This window comes from Myxocyprinus asiaticus, chromosome 18 (assembly GCF_019703515.2).
Source record: "Myxocyprinus asiaticus isolate MX2 ecotype Aquarium Trade chromosome 18, UBuf_Myxa_2, whole genome shotgun sequence".
Classification (NCBI taxonomy): Eukaryota; Metazoa; Chordata; class Actinopteri; order Cypriniformes; family Catostomidae; genus Myxocyprinus; species Myxocyprinus asiaticus.
The window spans coordinates 24660300-24680305 of record NC_059361.1 but is presented as its reverse complement, the minus strand read 5'-3'; the positions used below and the strand labels follow the sequence as shown (position 1 = coordinate 24680305).

Sequence of the window (20006 nt, the reverse complement as noted above, 5' to 3'; positions counted from 1 at the left end):
TACTGCCATGTACAGTACTGTGCAAAAGTCTTAAGACACATAAGATGTTTCAAAAAAACATTAGTCTTAAAATAGTTATTTATATCTTCAGCTTTAGTGTGACATTAGGAAATATAAATTTTAGACTCCCAAACATTCCTTTTGCAAATAGAATAGAATAGAAGAACAGGGAGCCCTGCAACAGATGGCATGACCCCCAGAGAGCCCCCCACTGAACATCGAGTCAGTTTTCATTTCATGGAAAGACAGAAGCAATTGAGACAGCCTAAATAGATAGAAGAACTGTGGCAAATTCTCCAAGAAGCTTGAAACATCCAATCTGCCAACAACCAAGAAAAACTGTGTCCAGGTGTACCCAGGAGAGTTGGTGCTGTTTTGAAGGCAAAGTTGGTCACACCAAATATTAATTTAGCTTTTTTTATGTTTACTGGACTTTGTATGACATTAATTGATAAATGAAAACTATTTATGGCATTATTTTTGAAGACATCCTCACTATGAAACATTTTTCACAAGTGCCTAAAACTTTTGCACAGTACTGTATCCTCACTGAGCATTTTATTAGGAACACTATGGGCCTAATAAAGTGCCTGAAGTGATCTTCTGCTGTTGTAGCCCATCTGCCTCAAGGTTCGATGAGTTTTGCATTCTGAGATGCTATTCTGCTCACTACAGTTGTACAAAGTGGTTATCTGAGTTACCGTAGCCTTTCTGTCAGCTAGAATCAGTCTATCCATTCTCTGTTGACCTCTCTCATCAACAAAGCATTTCCGTCCACAGAACTGCCGCTCACTGGATGTTTTTTTTTTTTTTTTTTTTGCAGCATTCTAAGAGACTGTTGTGTGTGAAAATACCAGGAGATCAGCAGTTACAGAAATACTCAAAACCAGCCCGTTTGGCACAAACAATCAAGCCATTGTAGAAGTCACTGAGATCACATTTTTTCCTTATTCTGATGGTTGATGTGAACATTAACTGAAGCTCCTGAACCATATCTGCATGATTTTATGCACTGCACTGCTGCAACACGATTGGCTACTTAGATAATGAATAAGTAGGTGTACAGGTGTTCCTAATAAAGTTCTCAGTGAGTGTAAAATAACAGCACACCCACCCAAACAAACGACCACACATACAACAACCTCATCAATCTGCTTTTACAACTGGGACCAAAATAGCCCAATGCGAGTCTCAGAAGACTGTGAACTTTTGAGTAGTGTGAGATGGTCAAAATTTCTACAGTCTCGGATCGCCTAGTATGCACTATTCCGACAGAAGTGGAAACAGCTTTTCCTGACATGAATTTCCTGCAAAAAAAATGACACGTTTCATAAATGTGAACCCTGTTTGAAGTTACTCCATAAATGGTGTGCCAAAAATAGTAAACATATTGTTCAAAAAGTCCTTATTTGCTCCTGACATTGTATCACGCTCATCCAAATTTAGAACGGAAATTATTGCTCCCCAAGAAAACAGTATTTGCTTTTCCGTATCATCGCAAATGCCACAGGGCTGCACTTGGAAGTCATGGAGTTGCATGTCTCCTTTGTTTCATTGCAGAATTTTTTTCTCCTCCACAATCCCGAGAGAGAGAGGAGAGCTGGAGAGACTCAAACACAAAGACTAATTTGTTTGCTGGTAAAGAGAAACTTTAGTCTTCAGTTCCGGTTGGATCCATTAATAAATTCAGATGGTCTGGCATGAGACAAAGAGGGAGACAGAAAGAGACAGGGAGATGGAGAGAAAGACAAAGACACAGAAATATGGTGTCTGTCAGTTAAATGAAGCGACAGGGCTCCCTAAAAGAAATTTCGATCCGAAGCAGCATGTCAAATAAGCAAAGAATTTATTAATTTATGACACAAATATGCCCACAAGCTGACCTCCACATGAAATCCTCCAGAATGATTCAAGGCAAAAGTGCTCACACTAGCCAGCTCTTCCATAAGCACAGTCCCGCCAGAGAGGCATCTAACCCCCCACCCACCCCTTAATTTTCTTCCCCACCTTTGAGAACCTCATAGCGCTGAACTAAATGGGAACATTGGATTTCCATTTCAGCTTGTATGAACTCTGAGGTGCTTTAAAGGCAGGTTCAAGGTTTTATTTATGTGCAACAAGAGAGCTGTATTTCAATGAAGTGTATTTCTTTGCATGCTCCCCAGAGAAAATAAAATAAAGTTTAAAAAAGAATAAGGTTGAGAGGAAGATAAAAAGTTACTCTATAAACACAAACACTGAAAGTATGATTTGATGTTAAATAACATAAATAATACAGAACAAAAACTCTTTGTGAGTAGAACTGAATGACCATCTAACCTGGCCCATTAATAAGTGACCCGTTAATTATTAATAGTTTTAGCTAGCCTCCTGTTCGACACGTCAGTGAACAAATTTGGATAATATTTTCATATCATTAATGCAATACAAATTAATGCTGTATGTCAATAACCTGTAATATGCGTCCCTCGTCTTGTTCCAAACCACAATGTTTTCTTTCTTACGTGGTACACAAAAGTTATTTTCCTAAACAAAATTTGAGTAAGGGGTTAGACTTTATGGTAAGGTTTATGTTTGGGTTAGGGCTGACTTGTCATGAAGCTGTACAACTTAGGATGGTACCAAATAGAGCTGGGCGATATAATGAATATTCACAATATCATCACGATATAAAATTAAGCAATACTGTTAATATCGCAATGATTTTTAATGCACTTTTTATTTGGCCATTAATTTTCATAAAGAGCTCATCAGAAGTCTAATTTCACTTCGACTGAATATCATCAATAGGCTGAAAAATATAGAGATATAATTTTTGAAACCATATCATCCAGCCCTACCATGAGATATACCAGTTTCTTTCTAAATGATAACATGTTGGTTTCAATTATGACAACAGGCACAATCAAAAATATCTTAGGTACAAAATCAAAGCTTAAAGCATTATAATTTCAAAATGAAAGCGTCATTATAACCCACTTGCATCATTTTTGCCAGAACTAATATCAAGTCAGTTGTTTGAAATCAAATTTCACAAGCGGTACACTGGGACTTACATTTATAAAAGTAATGAAAATATTTTAAATAGCCACAAAAGCTTATTACAGTATGTTTAAACAGAACACAATACAAAGAATAGTTCCCACATACTTCCCACAGCACCTCAGCACTCGGTAGCAGCGTTAAGGTCCTCAAATTATTTTCCCTAAGAGGATTGTGTTCAGCTCTGCTTTAAGCTATAATCATCAGGAATCAGTGCATATTATCTGGCCAATCCTCCCTGAGAGGTCATTGGCTAAGCTCTATTTCATATCACCTGCACTTGCTGTCTTCCAAAGATACAAAACAAAAACTGACCAATTGCTTTTCATGAATGGGTAATAACGTTGAGCAGTGCCAAAATCATAAAGGTATGAGTAGCCTAATTTTACATCACAGTAACTTATATACCACGACATTCTAATTATTGCTGAAATATCAATCCAAAAATGTTCAATATTTTACATAACTATGAAGTAATGTCTATTTTTCGATACTTTTAGTGACTTAAATACTGTTTGAAAGGGACGTCCTCTAATTAGTTTTTTGGAACTTGATGGACGCAAACCAAAAGGTACGTTAATGCAAAAATTATTGAATAATCCAGCATCAGTGCAAAAACAGCTTCACATTATGCAAGACTTCAGACAGAAGAAAAAGACTCAAAACAGTAATTTATTATAATTGTGATTTGATGAGCCACATTTGAAGTAATTATAAAATAGCTGATATATGCACACCTGTGACAAAGTGAACACACATCAGTTTAATTATTTTTTTTAACGTGACAAGTTGCAATTTAGTGAATTTTTTTAATTGCTGCGCATACTGTATATATCGCGGTTTAAATGGTATAGAACAATATCTACTGGTTGACACTATCCTTTACCATCACTTGGTATACCATCATACCAACTTGCCCAATTGGCTTAAATAAGCTCTCATTCCATTTGTTAAAAATGCATCTATAGTCCCTGATTATCAGTAATAGAAAACAGTAACCCAGGTGAGTCATTCTTTCACTGTGGTTTTCACCCCATGGTACAAACAGATCGACCTAATATTCAACTCCTGCTATTTACATTTGATAACCTCTTACTAGCCTTCCACAGGAATCCATGTTACTCTGGACTGAATGAGGGAAAAGCAGTGTTACTCTGGTGTCCTTCTTAAGATCCAGATCTAGAGTAACCGATTTAAGCCTGGGCTTGAAAATGACTTCACTCATTTGTCCCTCTATCAGATCTTATTTCCAAGTGAAAAAATACCCAGCTATTTATTTGTAACCAAACGCCCTGCACTACATAGAGTATAAGCCTTGACTGCAGCTGGTTAAGAGACCTAAAGAAAATGACAAGCCTTATGGGACCGACTCCTATCTTCAGGAGATTATCAGAGGTTACTGAACCCACTATAAGTAATCGTTCTCGGAAAACAACACAATTTTAGCAGTTTTCCGGCACTTGCAATGTTTGCTGGTGAGGCGCTGTTTAGCCGTCAGAAAAGACTCTTCCTGGTTTTGAGGCTTGATCTTTTACAAGATAAGGTTAAAAAAACACTATCAGCCAGACATGTCTTTCAACACCGGGCACATCTCTAAGCTATGCATTTCCTGTACCTTCCTGTGGAATATAACAAAACACTGACATTTAGAGTTAAGTTGCTATTTTGGCTCAATTTCAAAGAGTTTTTTTGCATTAGATCACTGGGATGAGGGTACTGAGTCAGCCCCGCAGTGAGGGGGCACAGGGGAGCATGACCAAGTTCCTGCCTTGCTCTCACACCTGCCACCTCAACTGCTGTTTAATCCCCCACATGCTGAAAGTCATCTGACCACTGGTCTGGTGCTACACTTCTCTTCAATGGCCCTCACTTCAAAAGCACAAACTCGTATGTCAGAGCCCAACTAGTAATACACACCTCCTGCCACCCCTTCCATGCTCGGCTAGCAAAACCTAGCCTGAATGATGGAATAACATGGTATGTATTTTGCTGAGGGAGAGGAATTTGTTCTTCTTCTGCCAAAATTTTGGCATGTAACTAATCCTGCACCGTTTGTCGTAAACCCATGAATGAGGTGTCAAATCAACCGGCTTAATGAGGAGATGTGTGCTATGACTTTTGTAGGCAACCAGGTGTACGTTGAAAAAACAGGCTAAAAAAATCTACAAACTAAACATTGCAAAGTGATCACAGTGTTCATATCTGTAGCTCTGAATGTCATAGAGACATGGGGGTGTGCTTATTTGACTCTGGCTAGCAAGAATCCTTTGAGTAGCACCCTAGCAACTGCTTTCCATGCACTAGCAACCATCCAGAGCACCCCAGCAACCATTGAGCAACATCACCCTGCCATATCTTGACACCAGAACATCATAGAGACATAAGGGTGGGCTCTTTTTAACTGGGGCAGTGTAATGAGGCCCTTTGTGGTACATTATAGCCATAGAAAGAATAACTCACATTTTCTTCAGGATAGTTACTTAACACACTCTCAAATTCTGGTTGGAGTTTCAATCTGTGTAATGGCTATTCCACCCATCAAATGCAAAACACAGTATCTACACATTGTGTCAAATTTGAGTTAGAACCAAAATAGGGTCACTTAAGCCCAAAGTATCAGCAGAGTGCTCGAGCACTGAATGCGCGCAACCCAAATTTTCTAACCGTGCGTCTTTGAACGTGCAGAATGCACAAGCACCTGGAATTATTTACACTAAATATTAGTGGGTCCCCAAGGTAGCAACACTCACATTTGAGCTGTTGCGGTCACGAAGAAGAGCTAGAAGATGTAATCACCGGTAAACAATGAGTTGAGGAGACGAATGCGGAAACAACAACCTTGGATGTGCACATCAAGAGCACGTGTATGAGGAGATCAGGAGAGACCTGCATTTGTATAGCTTGAGTCTGAAGGAATATAAAGACATCTGTGTCTGATCTGACACATGCACATGTCTAAACTCCTGAAAATAGTCCAGTATCTCATAGCAGTTGTAGCGTGCATGCGCCAACTGCCTGTGTATGCATGCGCAGTAAAATGAAGTATACTTTGACAGGCGCACATTCGACTGTACGCAGACGCTAAGTGTTCGAGTCAAAACCGAAGTATACTTTGGGCTTTAGACTATGATTGTGATAGATGAGTTTGGCTCAACTAATACCTCCGATTCTAAGAAAACTGAGTTAGACTATTTTATAGTTCACATTTGGCTGGACAATAAAAAAAAAATCTCTGAAGCCATTTTTCTCAGATGGCTCACCCAGGGGAGTGCCGCTGCCATCCGCCGGGGGATGGAGTACCCCGACCGCCCGGACACAGGGAACGGCCGCCATCCACAAGGAGTGTAGGGACTGGACTCCCTGACCGCCTGGAGCGATGGAGCCGCTGCCAGTGGCGGAGGAGTGCCCTGCCGGCCGCCAGAAACACGGAGGTGTCGAGGAAAGACCGCCGTCCACGAGGCGATGAGGGAATCGACTACCCGACTGCCTGGAGTGGTAGGGCTGCTGCCAGGGGCAGAGGAGTGTCCCCACGCGACGCCAGAAACGTGAAGGGGCGTTCTGTCCACTGGGGGTCGGAGGTTTGACTCTGGTCTGCCCGGGGAGGAGCAGCTGTTGGCCACCTGAGAGGGTGGAGTGATCCAGGACCACGCGACGGCGCATCAGAGAACTGGTGAGTGAGTTTCTTTTTTTCTCTCTCTCCTCTCTCTCTTTCGCTGTCGCTCCGTGTTGGCCTTTCCCTTGGCTGTTTTTTGTTTGTTTGTATGTTTTCCCCTCCTGTCTCCTCCCAGGTCGAAGAAGGCAGGGATGAGGTGGGGTGTACGTCATGCCGGAGACTGCCCGGCCTGAGGCAATGCAGAGAGGAGTGTAGCGCGGAGGGCGGGGCCGGGCCGGAATGATGCACGCCTGGACCCCAATCAGCCTGATGAGGCGAGCAAGGGATAAATGTGACCGGAGACGACAGTTGGAGAGAGAGAGAATTACAGGCAGCTGCCCTGTATGTGTTTATGTTTGTGAGTTTTTGTTTAAGTTTATTATTAAACTATTTGTATTGTCAAGCCGGTTCTCGCCGCCTCCTTTCCCTCTAACCCCTTTACATACAGCTACTATGAAAGCACAAACTAGCACAGTGACACAGATTCAGGGGAGTAACTCATAGAGCTGTGTTGCACCAGATGAGCAGGCATGAACGCTCCCACACTGTGGGTGAAACATGACAGAGCCAGAACAAGGGATGAGTCAGAGGAATAAAGAAAGAAATATAGAGAAAGAACTGTTGGTCACTATGGAGTGCATTTGGGTCAAGAGACCCACATAGCCTTATGGGCAATACAGAAAGCTCTGACTGAAATTGTGATGGATTGGAATGCATAAAATGCATTGTAAGGTTTAGAAAGTTTTAAATCAACCAGGAAAACAGCTTGAATTTCTGAAAGAACAACTGGACCCATCTGTCTGAGATTCACATTGATTAACTGATGCATCAGAGTTGCAGTTTCTCAACTTTTGGTCTTTTGATAGCCCTTTTCCACTGACATGGTTCGGGTGTGGGTTCCTGGGCCGGTGCGAATTCTCAAACTGTTCCGCACATTTCCACCACAGAAAAGGCCGTTCCGGGGCCAAAAACCTGGTTCGACACTGGTCCCAAAAGCTTGCTAGTCTCTACGCAGGAATGCGGGATAATGTTTTGTCACCATGGTAAAGTTTCTCCAAACAACAACAGTAGCTACAGTCTGCAGCAAGCAGTACATCTTCAAAAAGCATTCAGGTAACACAATGAAACGAGTCCTCTACTTGCGATATGGTATTTACGAAGATCCAATAAACTAGAGAGATCGCGATGGGGAAAAAAATACTCTGAGAATGAAGATACAGCACGAAATGATGCACGTTGTCTTCAATCAGACAACTGACGAAATCATAAACAAACTGAGAAACACTTAAGGGAGTACAGGGACAATAAGAAGGACATAAGCAAAAGCGACAGTGAACAAAGCAACGATGTTTTGGACACGGACACCGACCAGCCTGCTAACTAACCGGGGCATTGAATTCAGCCAGTAACGCTCGTGATAAACAGTGAATCGCCGGTGTCCTCTGCAACTGATCTCAGTAAGTTATTATACTTGCCAACTTTGTTAGCTTTACTTACGATGTTGTCATCTTATTTTGTGCATTGTTTTGCTCTGTAAGGGGATTTCTGACCAGCTACTCACTAAGTTTGGAAGATCGCAGCAATCTCAAGTAAAACGGTGGGATTCTCAATTAATAATATTATATGCTATGGCAAAAATCCAAATACAACCATCTGCTACACCAGTGTTAATAATGATTCCACTGTAACAGTTTACAGAACTTAGCAATTTAAGCCATAGTTCATACAATATAATGTAATAACATTACCTGTCGTCTTTAGCGTAGATCTTGTTGAGCAATGCAATAACGATGGATTGCATTAATCCGTATGTTTAAATATGCCCTCAAAAATGAGAGTAAATGCCGGTTTACGATTGGCTCCAGATTGCCCCGGCTGTGAACCAACGGAGCACAGGTTCGGCATGAGAACCAACGCAATTTCGGTGGAAAAGGGCTATCAGTGTCACTTTCACAAACCCTGCAGCATTCTCTGATGCAGCATAAACTCTAGTGTGTAGGTGCCTTAGTTAAAAGAAGAATGAGCAACACTAGGACACTGAATTCCACAGACCAATGTAAGGACAGGTGGGCCTTGAAATAGACAGCAAAAGTAAAAAAAAAAAATAATAATCCACCCACTCCTCCTTCCTTTCAGTATGTTTCACCTTGGTGACAGCCATTTCTCTCCTGCTTTTCAGAGGCAACTGATACGGTTGCATGTCTCGCATTTAACAACACAGTGGCAAGCCCTGTGCTTTGTGTAGATGTGACTATGAATGTGTATGGATGTGGGAGAGGGCGTTATTAAATAATTTCTTTTTTTAATTTGGACTTTTAGCCACATCACGGTTCCAGCTCAGGAGTACAAGGCGCAAAGTTATTACAAATGCTGGCCCTCAGTAACTTTTTCTAATACTGAGTTTTTGCCAGAGTCTGACAGCAGCAATAGTCGTGCTCTGCTGCCAGGCTGTCCAGAGGCTGCCCGTGTGAACAGCGTAGCCCAATAAAACAGTTCACAAACTCCCTACTCTTCCAATCAACAAAACCAAGTCTGTTTCCCTCACCCGTGTATTTTTGCATGTTCTATTTTCGAACCTCATGTTTCTTCTCTCCCTCTCTCTCTCTCTCTTCCTCAATGAACCATGGAGTCTTGTTTGCCATATACTTGGAAGAAATGGCATGGAAAGTTTACTGTGGTGAAACTTGAAAGGAGGCTGAACTACATTTTATTAGACTTACCAGATTATTAAAATGAACAGGATAAAAGTATACAAGACCAAATAGGACTTCCCAGTGGAGCATGGTCATTAATTTAGGATGGAATATTTTATAATCTTTTCACTATAAGCATGAGACACAGTCTGCAAATGCATGCTGCAGTGACAGTATATGAAACACTGTGACATTCGCTTTGTGAAGACACTTGATTCATTTAGCCTGAAAACATCACATTACCACAAAGCACAATGACTTAAAACTAGGGCTTCACAATTAATTGATTAAATATTAGAGATTACAATTACCATAATGAACTAATCGTGTAAAGTCTCCATTTAATTTTCTATTTAACATAAGTTTTTGCACTGGATGATAATTTTAAACAATCAGAGACATGTCCATTGCTCACTTCTGTGTGTATGTTTTATTCAAATTCTGAGAGGGCCAATGTAAAGTTGACCGTTTAGGTAACTAATCTTGATTTACTGATGTATAAAACAGCAATAAAGTAATTCAGGGAAACAGTTCTGTTTGTTTTGGATGTGTAGCCAACATAAAGAATACGGCATGCAGTTGATCCACCCCAAGTAATAATTCTATTGTAAATTCTATTAATTGAAATTAATTGCAATTACAATATCAAGGGAAATAATCAACAATTATGATTTTTGTCATAATCTTGCAACCCTACTTAAAACAATAATCTTCTTAATAACTGTGATTGTTTCATAAACCTTGGCAATTGATCCACTGTTGACTAACATTCTAATACTGGCTATCATTCCACAGTTTATTTCTGTTTAATCGAATAAATGACTGAACAGACTGTCATTCACACTGTAGTCAGGAAAAACACATTAATGGAATCAAACTGGACAAGTGGACATAAAATTAATTTATATATAAAACATAACTGGTTTTGCTCTGATTGAGGTCAGTGTGTCAGTGGAATGTCTTTGCTACACTGAATGAGAAAGAGACACACAGGACAATGCAACACTGGAGTCCAAGAGGGAAAGCTTACCCCCCACACAACCCTCTCTGGGCTCTCTCTATAGGGCCAGTGGTCCCGGTCTCGGCAGGGTGCTGAGAAACAGACCCCCCCTGACATTCACAGTGGCCTGAATGTGGGACTGGCCACTCAATGGCCTTGAAATGTGTCCTAACTCCTTCTGAATGTAAATGTGGGCCATTCTTGGGTTTAAACTCACCTTCACACAGGGGGCGTAAATTCTGCACATAGACACCCCCCCCCCCCCCCACCAATAATCAAAACAAGCAATTACAACCCCCCCGATATTTATACCATTGTCAATGGAAACTTATATATTCTTTATGCTGCAACCCCCCAATGTTCAAGCCAAATCTACGCCCTTGCCTTCACATTGTCACAACACAACCCCCACACAATCACAATTAGACATTTGATGATAAGAAGGCTGCATAAACATTTAAAATACATCCACCTACCAACACAAGATGTTTCAAAACTGTAGACTTAAATGGCATTAAAAAATGATGGAAGGAACAACATGTTATCAAACTCCTTTCAACCTCATGAAATAATTTGATTTGTTTTATCTTGTCACTAACAAGCAGATCACTGTCAGATAGAGAGTGACAGGCTGGGTGATGATGACAGATCACAATTGAAGCTGACATTCTGTAACTATTCTAAGATAAAACAACTCCTAGTTAGTGTTATGTGAACTAGGAATGGGCCAGTCCATGCTAAAAACTACATGGTCCACTTTCTGTCTAGATTACTGATTAGGCGCTGAATCCCACTGAAGCCATGACCCTTTCTCTTGTTTTGTGTACCAGTTATAAGACAACAACTGAAAAATAAAATGGTGAATGCCTGGCTCATAACTCAGTTCAAAATCACATTAAACCAGTGGGGATCCTGACATAAAAAGATACAAAGCACCTCTGTATTTAAAGTATTTAAAAAACATAAAATCACATGTCACTACGCTCATGCCACAGCTAAACCTACACAACACAAATTCTGAATTACAGTTGCAAAAAATTAATAACAAATCTCAAGTCTAAACCTAACTGTAAACTACTTGTTTCCACAGGCATTTTCTGTGGAGCTAAAAATATTTATTTAATCAAATAGGCTTGCAAATTTGGTCCAAATCAAGCTGATATGGCAGACTAGGTTTTATTTCAGTTTAAAGTTTGCCACCTTGACTGTAAGATTTTCAAGGTTTTTTTATCTGATCAGCTCTTATCAAGTGTTGTGACCATGAATGAGGCTGAATTTAGTTGGTCTGAATGTTATAACACTGCAGTCTATCAAAATTGTTGCAGGCAAACAATTTTGTTCATTCTTAAAACAACAGATTAACCATAAAGTAGGAAATGTACTTAAATTGTATCCCTGCATCTGTTGTTTAAGCCTTGTTATTACCTCTCAAGCATAATCCTATCATGACTTTCTGTAATCAAACAACACATACAAAAATTTACCATGGTAATCATAGTTTCCACCAAAATACTGTAGTTACTACAAATATTATCATTACCAAAACTGTGGTGTATTGGTATTGACCATAATGTAAAAGAAAAGAAACAAAACAAAATTACAACAAGCTTCTCAGTATTAACAATAATTCTAGTAAAAAAATTATTTTGGCAACTAAAACACAACATTTTAGAATTTAAACATTTTCATAGCAGTGTTATTATGTATGTTGTTTACAAGCCCTGTCATGGTGCAGATAAACTAGTCAATGTTAAAGGAATAGTTTACCCAAAAATAAAAAGTTATCTCATCAATTACTCAACTTCATGCCTTCCCAGACGTGTATGACTTCCTTTCTTTTGCAGAACACAAATGAAGATATTTAGAAGAATATTTCAACTCTGCAAGTCCATATAATGCAAGTGAATGGTGACCAAAACTTTGAAGTTTCAAAAAGCACATAAAGGCAGCATAAAAGTAATCCATAAAACTCCAGCGGTTTAATCCATGTCTTCTAAAGCAATCCAATTGGTTTTGGGTGAGAACAGACCAAAATATAACCCCTTTTTCACTATAAATCTTGACATCTGCAGTCTCTGTGGCTATCATGATTTCTAGCTCAATTACACTTCCTAGTGCCATCTAGTGCTCTGCACATACATCAAGCACTAGAGTAATTGAAGTCTTTTTTGGTCTATTCTCACACAAAACCGATTGGATCGCTTCAGAAGACATGGATTAAACCACTATTACTTTTATGCTGTCTTTATGTGCTTTTTTGAGCTTCAAAGTTTTGGTCACCATTCACTTACATTGTATGGACCTACAGAGCTGAAAAAATCTTCGTTTGTCATCTGCAGAAGACAGAAAGTCGTACACATCTGGGATAGCATGAGGGTGAGTAAATGATGAGAGAATTTCCATTTTCGGGCGAACTATCCCTTTAAGGCTGATGTATCATGCCCAAAACAAGTTTTCATTTGCAGGCGTTAGGCCTACAACAAACGTATGCAACAGTGAAGCCCTAACTAAAACCCACAGTTTTCTAAAACAAGCACATGACTCTGAGTGCATGTAACGTAAAACGTAAAATGACCACATGGTCAGTGTAGTCACCCTTTCCTCACAATTATTATTATTATTATTTTTTTTTTTTTTTTTCTTAACGCATGATGGAGACTCACTGGGTTCACCAAACCTTACAATGACTGTGTAAAAAAAACCTCACTGTCTGTCTGGTCTAAATATAGCCTAGCAGACACTATTCTTAACTGCTCGGACGAGTACGTTTGTTTTTTCGCGTACGATTGACGCAAATCACATGTTATAAAATAATTCTCATGTAGCATCTAAATATCAACGTGATCCAGATTATGAATAATTCAAAGAAGCACAAAAGACTTACAACACTTCCGATGTCACGACAATTAACTGATGGGCCTAGAGACATGAAGATGTCTGACCTGAGTCTAAGGGATATTTCAACATATTTAAGAGTTATAGGCTAGGTAATAATTCACTAATGAATTGTCGGGTCGTATATATTACTAGGCCCATGTTTGTAACGCTGTACCTAACTGGACGGAACATCTAAAGCATGCAGGTAAACTCATGTACACATGATCATGCTTGAGACAACGGAGGCTATATGTATCCATAAACACTGTGAGACGTGAATAAATTTATTTAATAAATGAAAGTAATACAAGACTGCAAGACAACATTGATATTCTGTGTTATTTCCTTATTACAGGGAGAAGCATCAACCCGAATTTACCTTCTCCATGAGCAGACCACAGGCAGATGGTGAAGAGAAACAGCACAGGACCCCTAAAAAAGGTCCAAACATCCCTCTCTGCTCCAGATCTCATTCCTAATATATTAATCAATAAAATAAAAATAAAAAAGTCTTGTCGCAGTAATGTAAAACCGAAGCAAAATGAGACGCTTCTTCTGTTAAGCAAGAGAAAAGTCCACAAGATTCCGCTTCGAATATGCAGATAGTTCCTTAAATCCTCAAGATAACGGGAGGCAAGGAGGGATCTGGTAATAATTATATAATCTTCCTTTAATGGAAACATCAAGATTAATTTATCGTGTCTATTAAATCACCAGAGCCCCGAAATTCGCTCGACCGATAATCTGCATCTTCAGCCTCCATTTCTTGAAAACCGAGTGGGACTAGTACCAGCCACACGAGCGGATTCTCATCCAACAAAAACACCTTGGAGAATGTTTCCTATTCCAATGTGATGAATCAGATTATATCGATGTCTAGAGAGATTCTGAGGTCCGGTCGATAGAGCGTGATGACTCTGATAGCGTATCTATGTATGAATGAAATCGCAGCACGCCTCAATAAAGCCTCCCGACAGGGCTAGATCCAAAATATTCGCCAGGACAAAAATGGTTTCACCAACTACAACTACCCCCGTCTCACCCTCCCCTACCGTCTTCACGGGCTCTCACGGTCGGTCCGTTTTGCGGTAGGGAAAAAAAAAAAAAAAAAAAAAAAAAAAAACATTTTTCGAGGTGCAAGAATGAGCACGTCAGGCTTCCGAGCGTGGTTTTCGTTTTCCGCACCTTATAAAATCACGAACTGTTTAAATAAATAGCACGTGAACCTAGTGATAAATACTCAAGTCTGCACGGCGGCGTATTAACTCCTCAGTGACGACAAGACTCTTCTGACGATCTCCGCTCCGTAGAATCAACACTGTAAACAAGACTCGGCTTCTCTCACACAGAACACGAAGCATGAGACAATCCGAAAACATGGAATGGAGCAGAGCAGCAATGAAAAAGCTCCACAGTTCAAAAAGATGATGCATTTACCAACCGCGTCTGCGCAAGCGCGAGCGGACCTCTTTGGTCTCAAACGTCAAGGTGACGGAATTTAGATTTTTATTTTAACAAAAGTATAGGCTGTCCAAGATTAAGTGTGTATTTATATATAATTTAAATTGTATGTTATTAAAAAAAAAAAAAAAAATGCCATAACATTTATTTGCTGTTGTTGTTGTTGTTGTTGTTGTTGTTGTTGTTGTTGTTGCTGCTGTATTCATTTAATGTTAATACATAAAATCGCTAAGAGGCTAACAGTAATTGGAATAGCCATTTGAAACTGAAATTGAAAAAAACAAAACATTAAATAAATAAATACTATACAGTTGTGTATCATTTTGCAATAGCAGTGCGAATATATTTGCTTTTTTTCTTATGATGCTTTGTTTAAAGCTTATATCGAAGTGAAATGCAATTATACTTGTTTTAACAATGATTTGTTAAACTAACGGGAGTGAAAAATGGTGGTATTAAAACGTGCAGGATAACACCAGAGAGCATCTGCTACATACTGATATCTGATTGGACGAGGTTATTAAGAATAACTGTAGGCTAGTGACTATTTTCAGTAGGCTACACTACTCTGTTTTAAAGAATCAGTCATCACTCCCACTTTATATATGAATGCTGGAGGGTAAAATGCATAGTCGTCTCTGCTCTCTGTTAATGAAGTAGTGAAATGAATGAAGTGAAGATGGTTTAAAACTAACGCATAGGTGAAACCACCTTCATATTTACCTAATGTTCAGCTACAACGATAACGATTTATAATCAGTGCGCTACAATCAAAACAATTTCGAAGTGCGCATATTTTGCCAATGACATACAGTCTTGTGAGTTAAACGTAAATCCCGAAATAGAGTTTCATTCATAGAGACGGAACGGATTTACAATTACAAATCCATTCATCCGCTGGAGATGATGCAGTGGAGTCATCTCCACTGCATCATCAAATTGTATTTTATTTTTATTTTCTATTTTTACATTTTAAGACGTGCATCCCACAGACAAGGATTTCGATTCTTGCTAGTCATAAAAACACAAAACAGCATTCAAAGCAAAGTTTTTCGAAATCAATAGTAATACCATGGTAGTGAATGAATCATTTTCGTTACACTGTCATGGTACTCCATAGTAACAAAAAATTACCATGGTTTTACTAGGTCACATATCAAAACCACGGACCATGTCTGAGAAACATTGTAATACGATGGTACTTTTTGTGAGAAATATAACAGAATAGGTTGATGAAGGAAATAATGTAAAACTTAGGATATTTATGTAATAAAAGAAAAATACTTAAATACTGTAAACGCAAATAAATAAGCTAAGTATATATAAGTACTACTCATTCAAAAAATTATATACAATATATACCCTTTATATATATATATATTATATATATATATATATATATATATATATATATATATATATATATATATATATATAAAGTGCCCTTTTTTTATCATTCCCTATTCTATCAATAATGTGCAGCGTTATTGTTTGCCTTAACTATCAGTTCACTTAAATGCAACTTCATTAAAAATACAGAGATTATGGTACAAAAAGGTAAAGCTAAGACATGTTCCTCAATGGTCCTCTAGTTAAAATTGTCATATCTAAATTATTTTTGTTCTTGTTTGATGATTAAATTACATGATATTATAGTTTATATTACAACCTAGACTACTGAGTGTGAATGACATTATTTTTGTCAGTTTCAACTTTCATGAGTTATAAACTAGGCCAGGATTCAGCATTGCTAAGGCCAATGTTATAATCCTCTTGTAAGGTCTGGTCATGTGACACAGATTGAAGACACAAGGAATCCTGCATGGGTTCCACAAACAGCCTGATGGCGAAAAAAGATAAACCTGTGAAACTCACCGATATGCAAAAAAGACAATATAAATGCAAAATAATGACAGACGTTTTGTTTTACATCTTAAACCGAAACCACAGAGGTGTTTTGCATTGGAAGGCCTTTTGCCTAATTTACTTTTTGCAGTATTTGCTCTGATTCCAAATATCTTCACTAGCTAAACAGTTGAGTGACAGCCAATCCCATATGAGGATAAACTTTCAGCTTTACAAAAACAAATTTAACAATCCAAGCTGTTTTTCCTAGTGAAAGAATTTCAGAAATGTCTGCAATTTCTCAGTGGGAAGTTGGTGGTTTATGGGTAATGATGAAGGACGACAGGATTAAAACTGATGCAGAATGCATTTACCAAAACAGGAGCGACAGAGAGTGCTCTGTATCATGTTTGCAGTTTTAAGTACAGTAAAACGAGGGCAACAAGGAACTCAGTGCATAGAATAGTGCAGTTTGTATGAAACCCTGAGGCTTTTAACAAATATTTACAATGTAAAAAAATAACAAAAATAAATAAAAATAAAAACATAAAGTGCAGTATAATTGATATATGTTAATAATATGTTTTTTCAAATTTGTCTAGAATATTTATTGTCATGTCTGGTTGTTGTAGAACAACAAATACGCCATGCGATTTGAATTCTGTTGTCTTTATTGGCACATTGTTATTGCTCTTGTTGGTTTCATAGTCCCAGGGGGTGCAAGTGCATATGGAACAAGTTTTGTCAAAATGGGACATCCCTGAATATGTCAGCATCAATTATATGACAAATAAAAAAGGAGATACTTCATGTTTATATATTCATCATACTTCATGTTTATATATTATGCATAAAAAGATCATATTTTTCTTTCTAAACATAGGGGAAAATGTTTACTTATTTTCAAATACAGTTTGAAAGAATGCATAAAAACACACTAATTGTACAGGTATAACGTTAAAATGTTTTCAAATTGTGTTGTCCACTTTTGCTCTCTTTCTTTCTGATAAGTTTTGTTCTTATTGTTTATTGTTAAAACATTAGCAGTTGTCCTATTACTGTTTTGCAGGTAGAAAGAATGTGCCTCAAACCATGCTTGTTCAAAAAAAGCTTTGTTTTTCCACTCACATTTGTATGGTAGTGTTGCCATCTTGTGGACAGTGTAAATACTGGTGAATTATAACAACTGAATGTGATTTTTTTTTATCCTTGTAAAACTTGCTGCTTATTTTGTGGCAGAGATGACAGAGGGAGGGCGAACAGGGTAACATTAGCAGTGACCATATCAGTGCAGAACGAGAAACACAGACAACATCGCTGCGTACATTTTAACAGCATCAACATCATGTACAATTAACACAGCTTTGTCTAATTGCATGGTATAGACAGGCACCGGTGCCATAGATTTATAAATTTTAAAAGAGGCATTAGATGCCTGTGCTATGTGATCTTTAGGACCTAAGTGACAGTTTGCTTCTTTACCATATCCAACACCTTAAAAATAGAATATAACTGTATTGATATGTAATGTTTAATGTGATTATTATGATTAATTTATTATTATATGACTAGGAGTGTCATTAGATTAAAATAATTAATTGTGACTAATTCATTTCTTTATTCCTGAGGTTGCAAGAACTGTTCTTCAATATTAGCAACAGTTTTTGTGAGTACTTATATTTCAGTAGTGTATGAATTTTCAAAGTGTAATATTTCAGTTTACATCTTGATTTGTATTGTTGTTGTTGTTTTTTATTATTATTAAGTTAGATTATCTAAATATAACTTATTTTACATAATTTTTTAGGTAATCATGGGGCCCCCTTGGAAGTTTGTTGTAGCCCACTGACTGAGAACCACTGCCCTATCAGATCCTTTTAAAGAAATAGTTCACCCAAAAATAAAAGCTTTCTCATCATTTCGTCTCCCTCATGCCATCCCAGAATTGTATGACTTTCTTTCTTCTGCTGAACACAAACGAGGATTTTTAGAAGAATATCTTAGCTCTGTAGGTCCATACAATGCAAGTGAATGGTGACCAGAACTTTGTACATTGAGCATTTTGCAAGTAAAAGTGGAGATTTATAGTAAAAAAGGACTTTAATATTGATCTGTTTCTCACCCACACCTATCATATCACTTCTGAAGAAATACATCAAACAACTGAAGTCGTATGGATTACTTTTATGCTGCCTTTATGTGCTTTTTGGAGCTCCAAAGTTTTGGTCACCATTCACTTGCATTGTGAGGACCTACAGAGTTGAGATATTCTTCTAAAAAAATCTTCATTTGTGTCCAGCAGAAGAAAGAAAGTCATCTGGGATTTCATGAGGGTGAGTAAATGATTTTGGGGTGAACTATTCCTTTAAAAGTGTAAATGACATTATCTTATTTGTGCTAGCTTGTTATTATGTACATAAAGTTAAATGGATTAAAAAAAATCCTGTACTTGAACAATTTAAAAAAGAAATTAAAACATACTTGGAAATGATATTTAACATTAAAAATCTGAAAGCAATAAGAACTATGCAACTGTTTGCTATGTACAAATGTTGCTTCGCTTTCATGTAATTTTTTCCCCCCATATACCCCTGACATTTTTGTTTTATAACAATGTTTTTAGATTGTTATATGTACTCTTGTTTGTACCATTTGAATAGTTTTTGCGCCTGTATTGGCACTAGATGGCGCTGTTTGAAGAGATATTAACATTCAAATAATGATCCAACTTTCAAAATGGAATCCAACTAACTTAGAGAATAGATTGGAAGGTAAGAAGACACCTTAAAGAGTATTCCCAATGTGATTCCTTGAGATTGGGTTAAAATGTGTTGACAGAAAGACAGACTGTCAACAGAACAGTTGAGCACAGTTCTTTCTTTTTCATCTAGAATCTACACCCCTGGCCAAATAAGCCGTAAAGTGTAAAGGAGATATTGACAAAAGTCTCAGTCACCACTTTCATTCATGAACAAAAGATGCAATGAAAGTGGATGGCGAAGGAGGCTAGCTTACTGCCTGGAATCTAGAAAAACATACTCTATATACACATTCCATAGGCTTTGATTTGATCAACATCTCTTGGTTGGTTTTTATAGTTATTGTACTGTTATTCTAAAATGTGTAATTTATGTTGTGATAATACAGAATGTCAATGTGTACATGCCAGATTTGACTGGAATGCACTTCATACATTCTACCTCATACAAGCTGGGGCAAAACATTTGACCTATAAGGCGCGGGTGGGGGGTATTTACACAAGATCTCTCTTGATGGTACATGTGGCCACATAGAGAAACCTCCATCCTTCATAACATATATAAACTGCTAAAACTGCCACCAAACTCCAAAACCAGGACACTTCCCCCAGCTCACTCAATAACCCAGCAGTGGCCATTGCCGCTGGGGCACAAAACCCACATGTAGCCCCCATCTT

The 20006-nt window shown here is 38.1% G+C and overlaps 1 protein-coding gene and 1 long non-coding RNA gene across 2 annotated transcripts in view; one reads left to right on the top strand and one right to left on the bottom strand.

The window, feature by feature from the left end:
- The window catches only part of LOC127455660 (insulin-like growth factor 1 receptor), a 162705-nt gene extending 147921 nt beyond the window's left edge, over nucleotides 1-14784 (bottom strand). Inside the window, exon 1 of the mRNA XM_051723684.1 lies at nucleotides 13644-14784. Coding sequence (XP_051579644.1) covers nucleotides 13644-13947 — 304 coding nt within the window. The 5' untranslated portion in view covers nucleotides 13948-14784. The remainder of the gene's footprint in view (nucleotides 1-13643) is intronic.
- On the top strand, nucleotides 6021-13667 carry LOC127455672 (uncharacterized). The gene is made up of 3 exons (XR_007899720.1): nucleotides 6021-6712; nucleotides 6831-7052; nucleotides 13620-13667. It is a non-coding gene; the product is annotated as an uncharacterized LOC127455672 (long non-coding RNA).
- Nucleotides 14785-20006: the final 5222 nt, after the last annotated feature.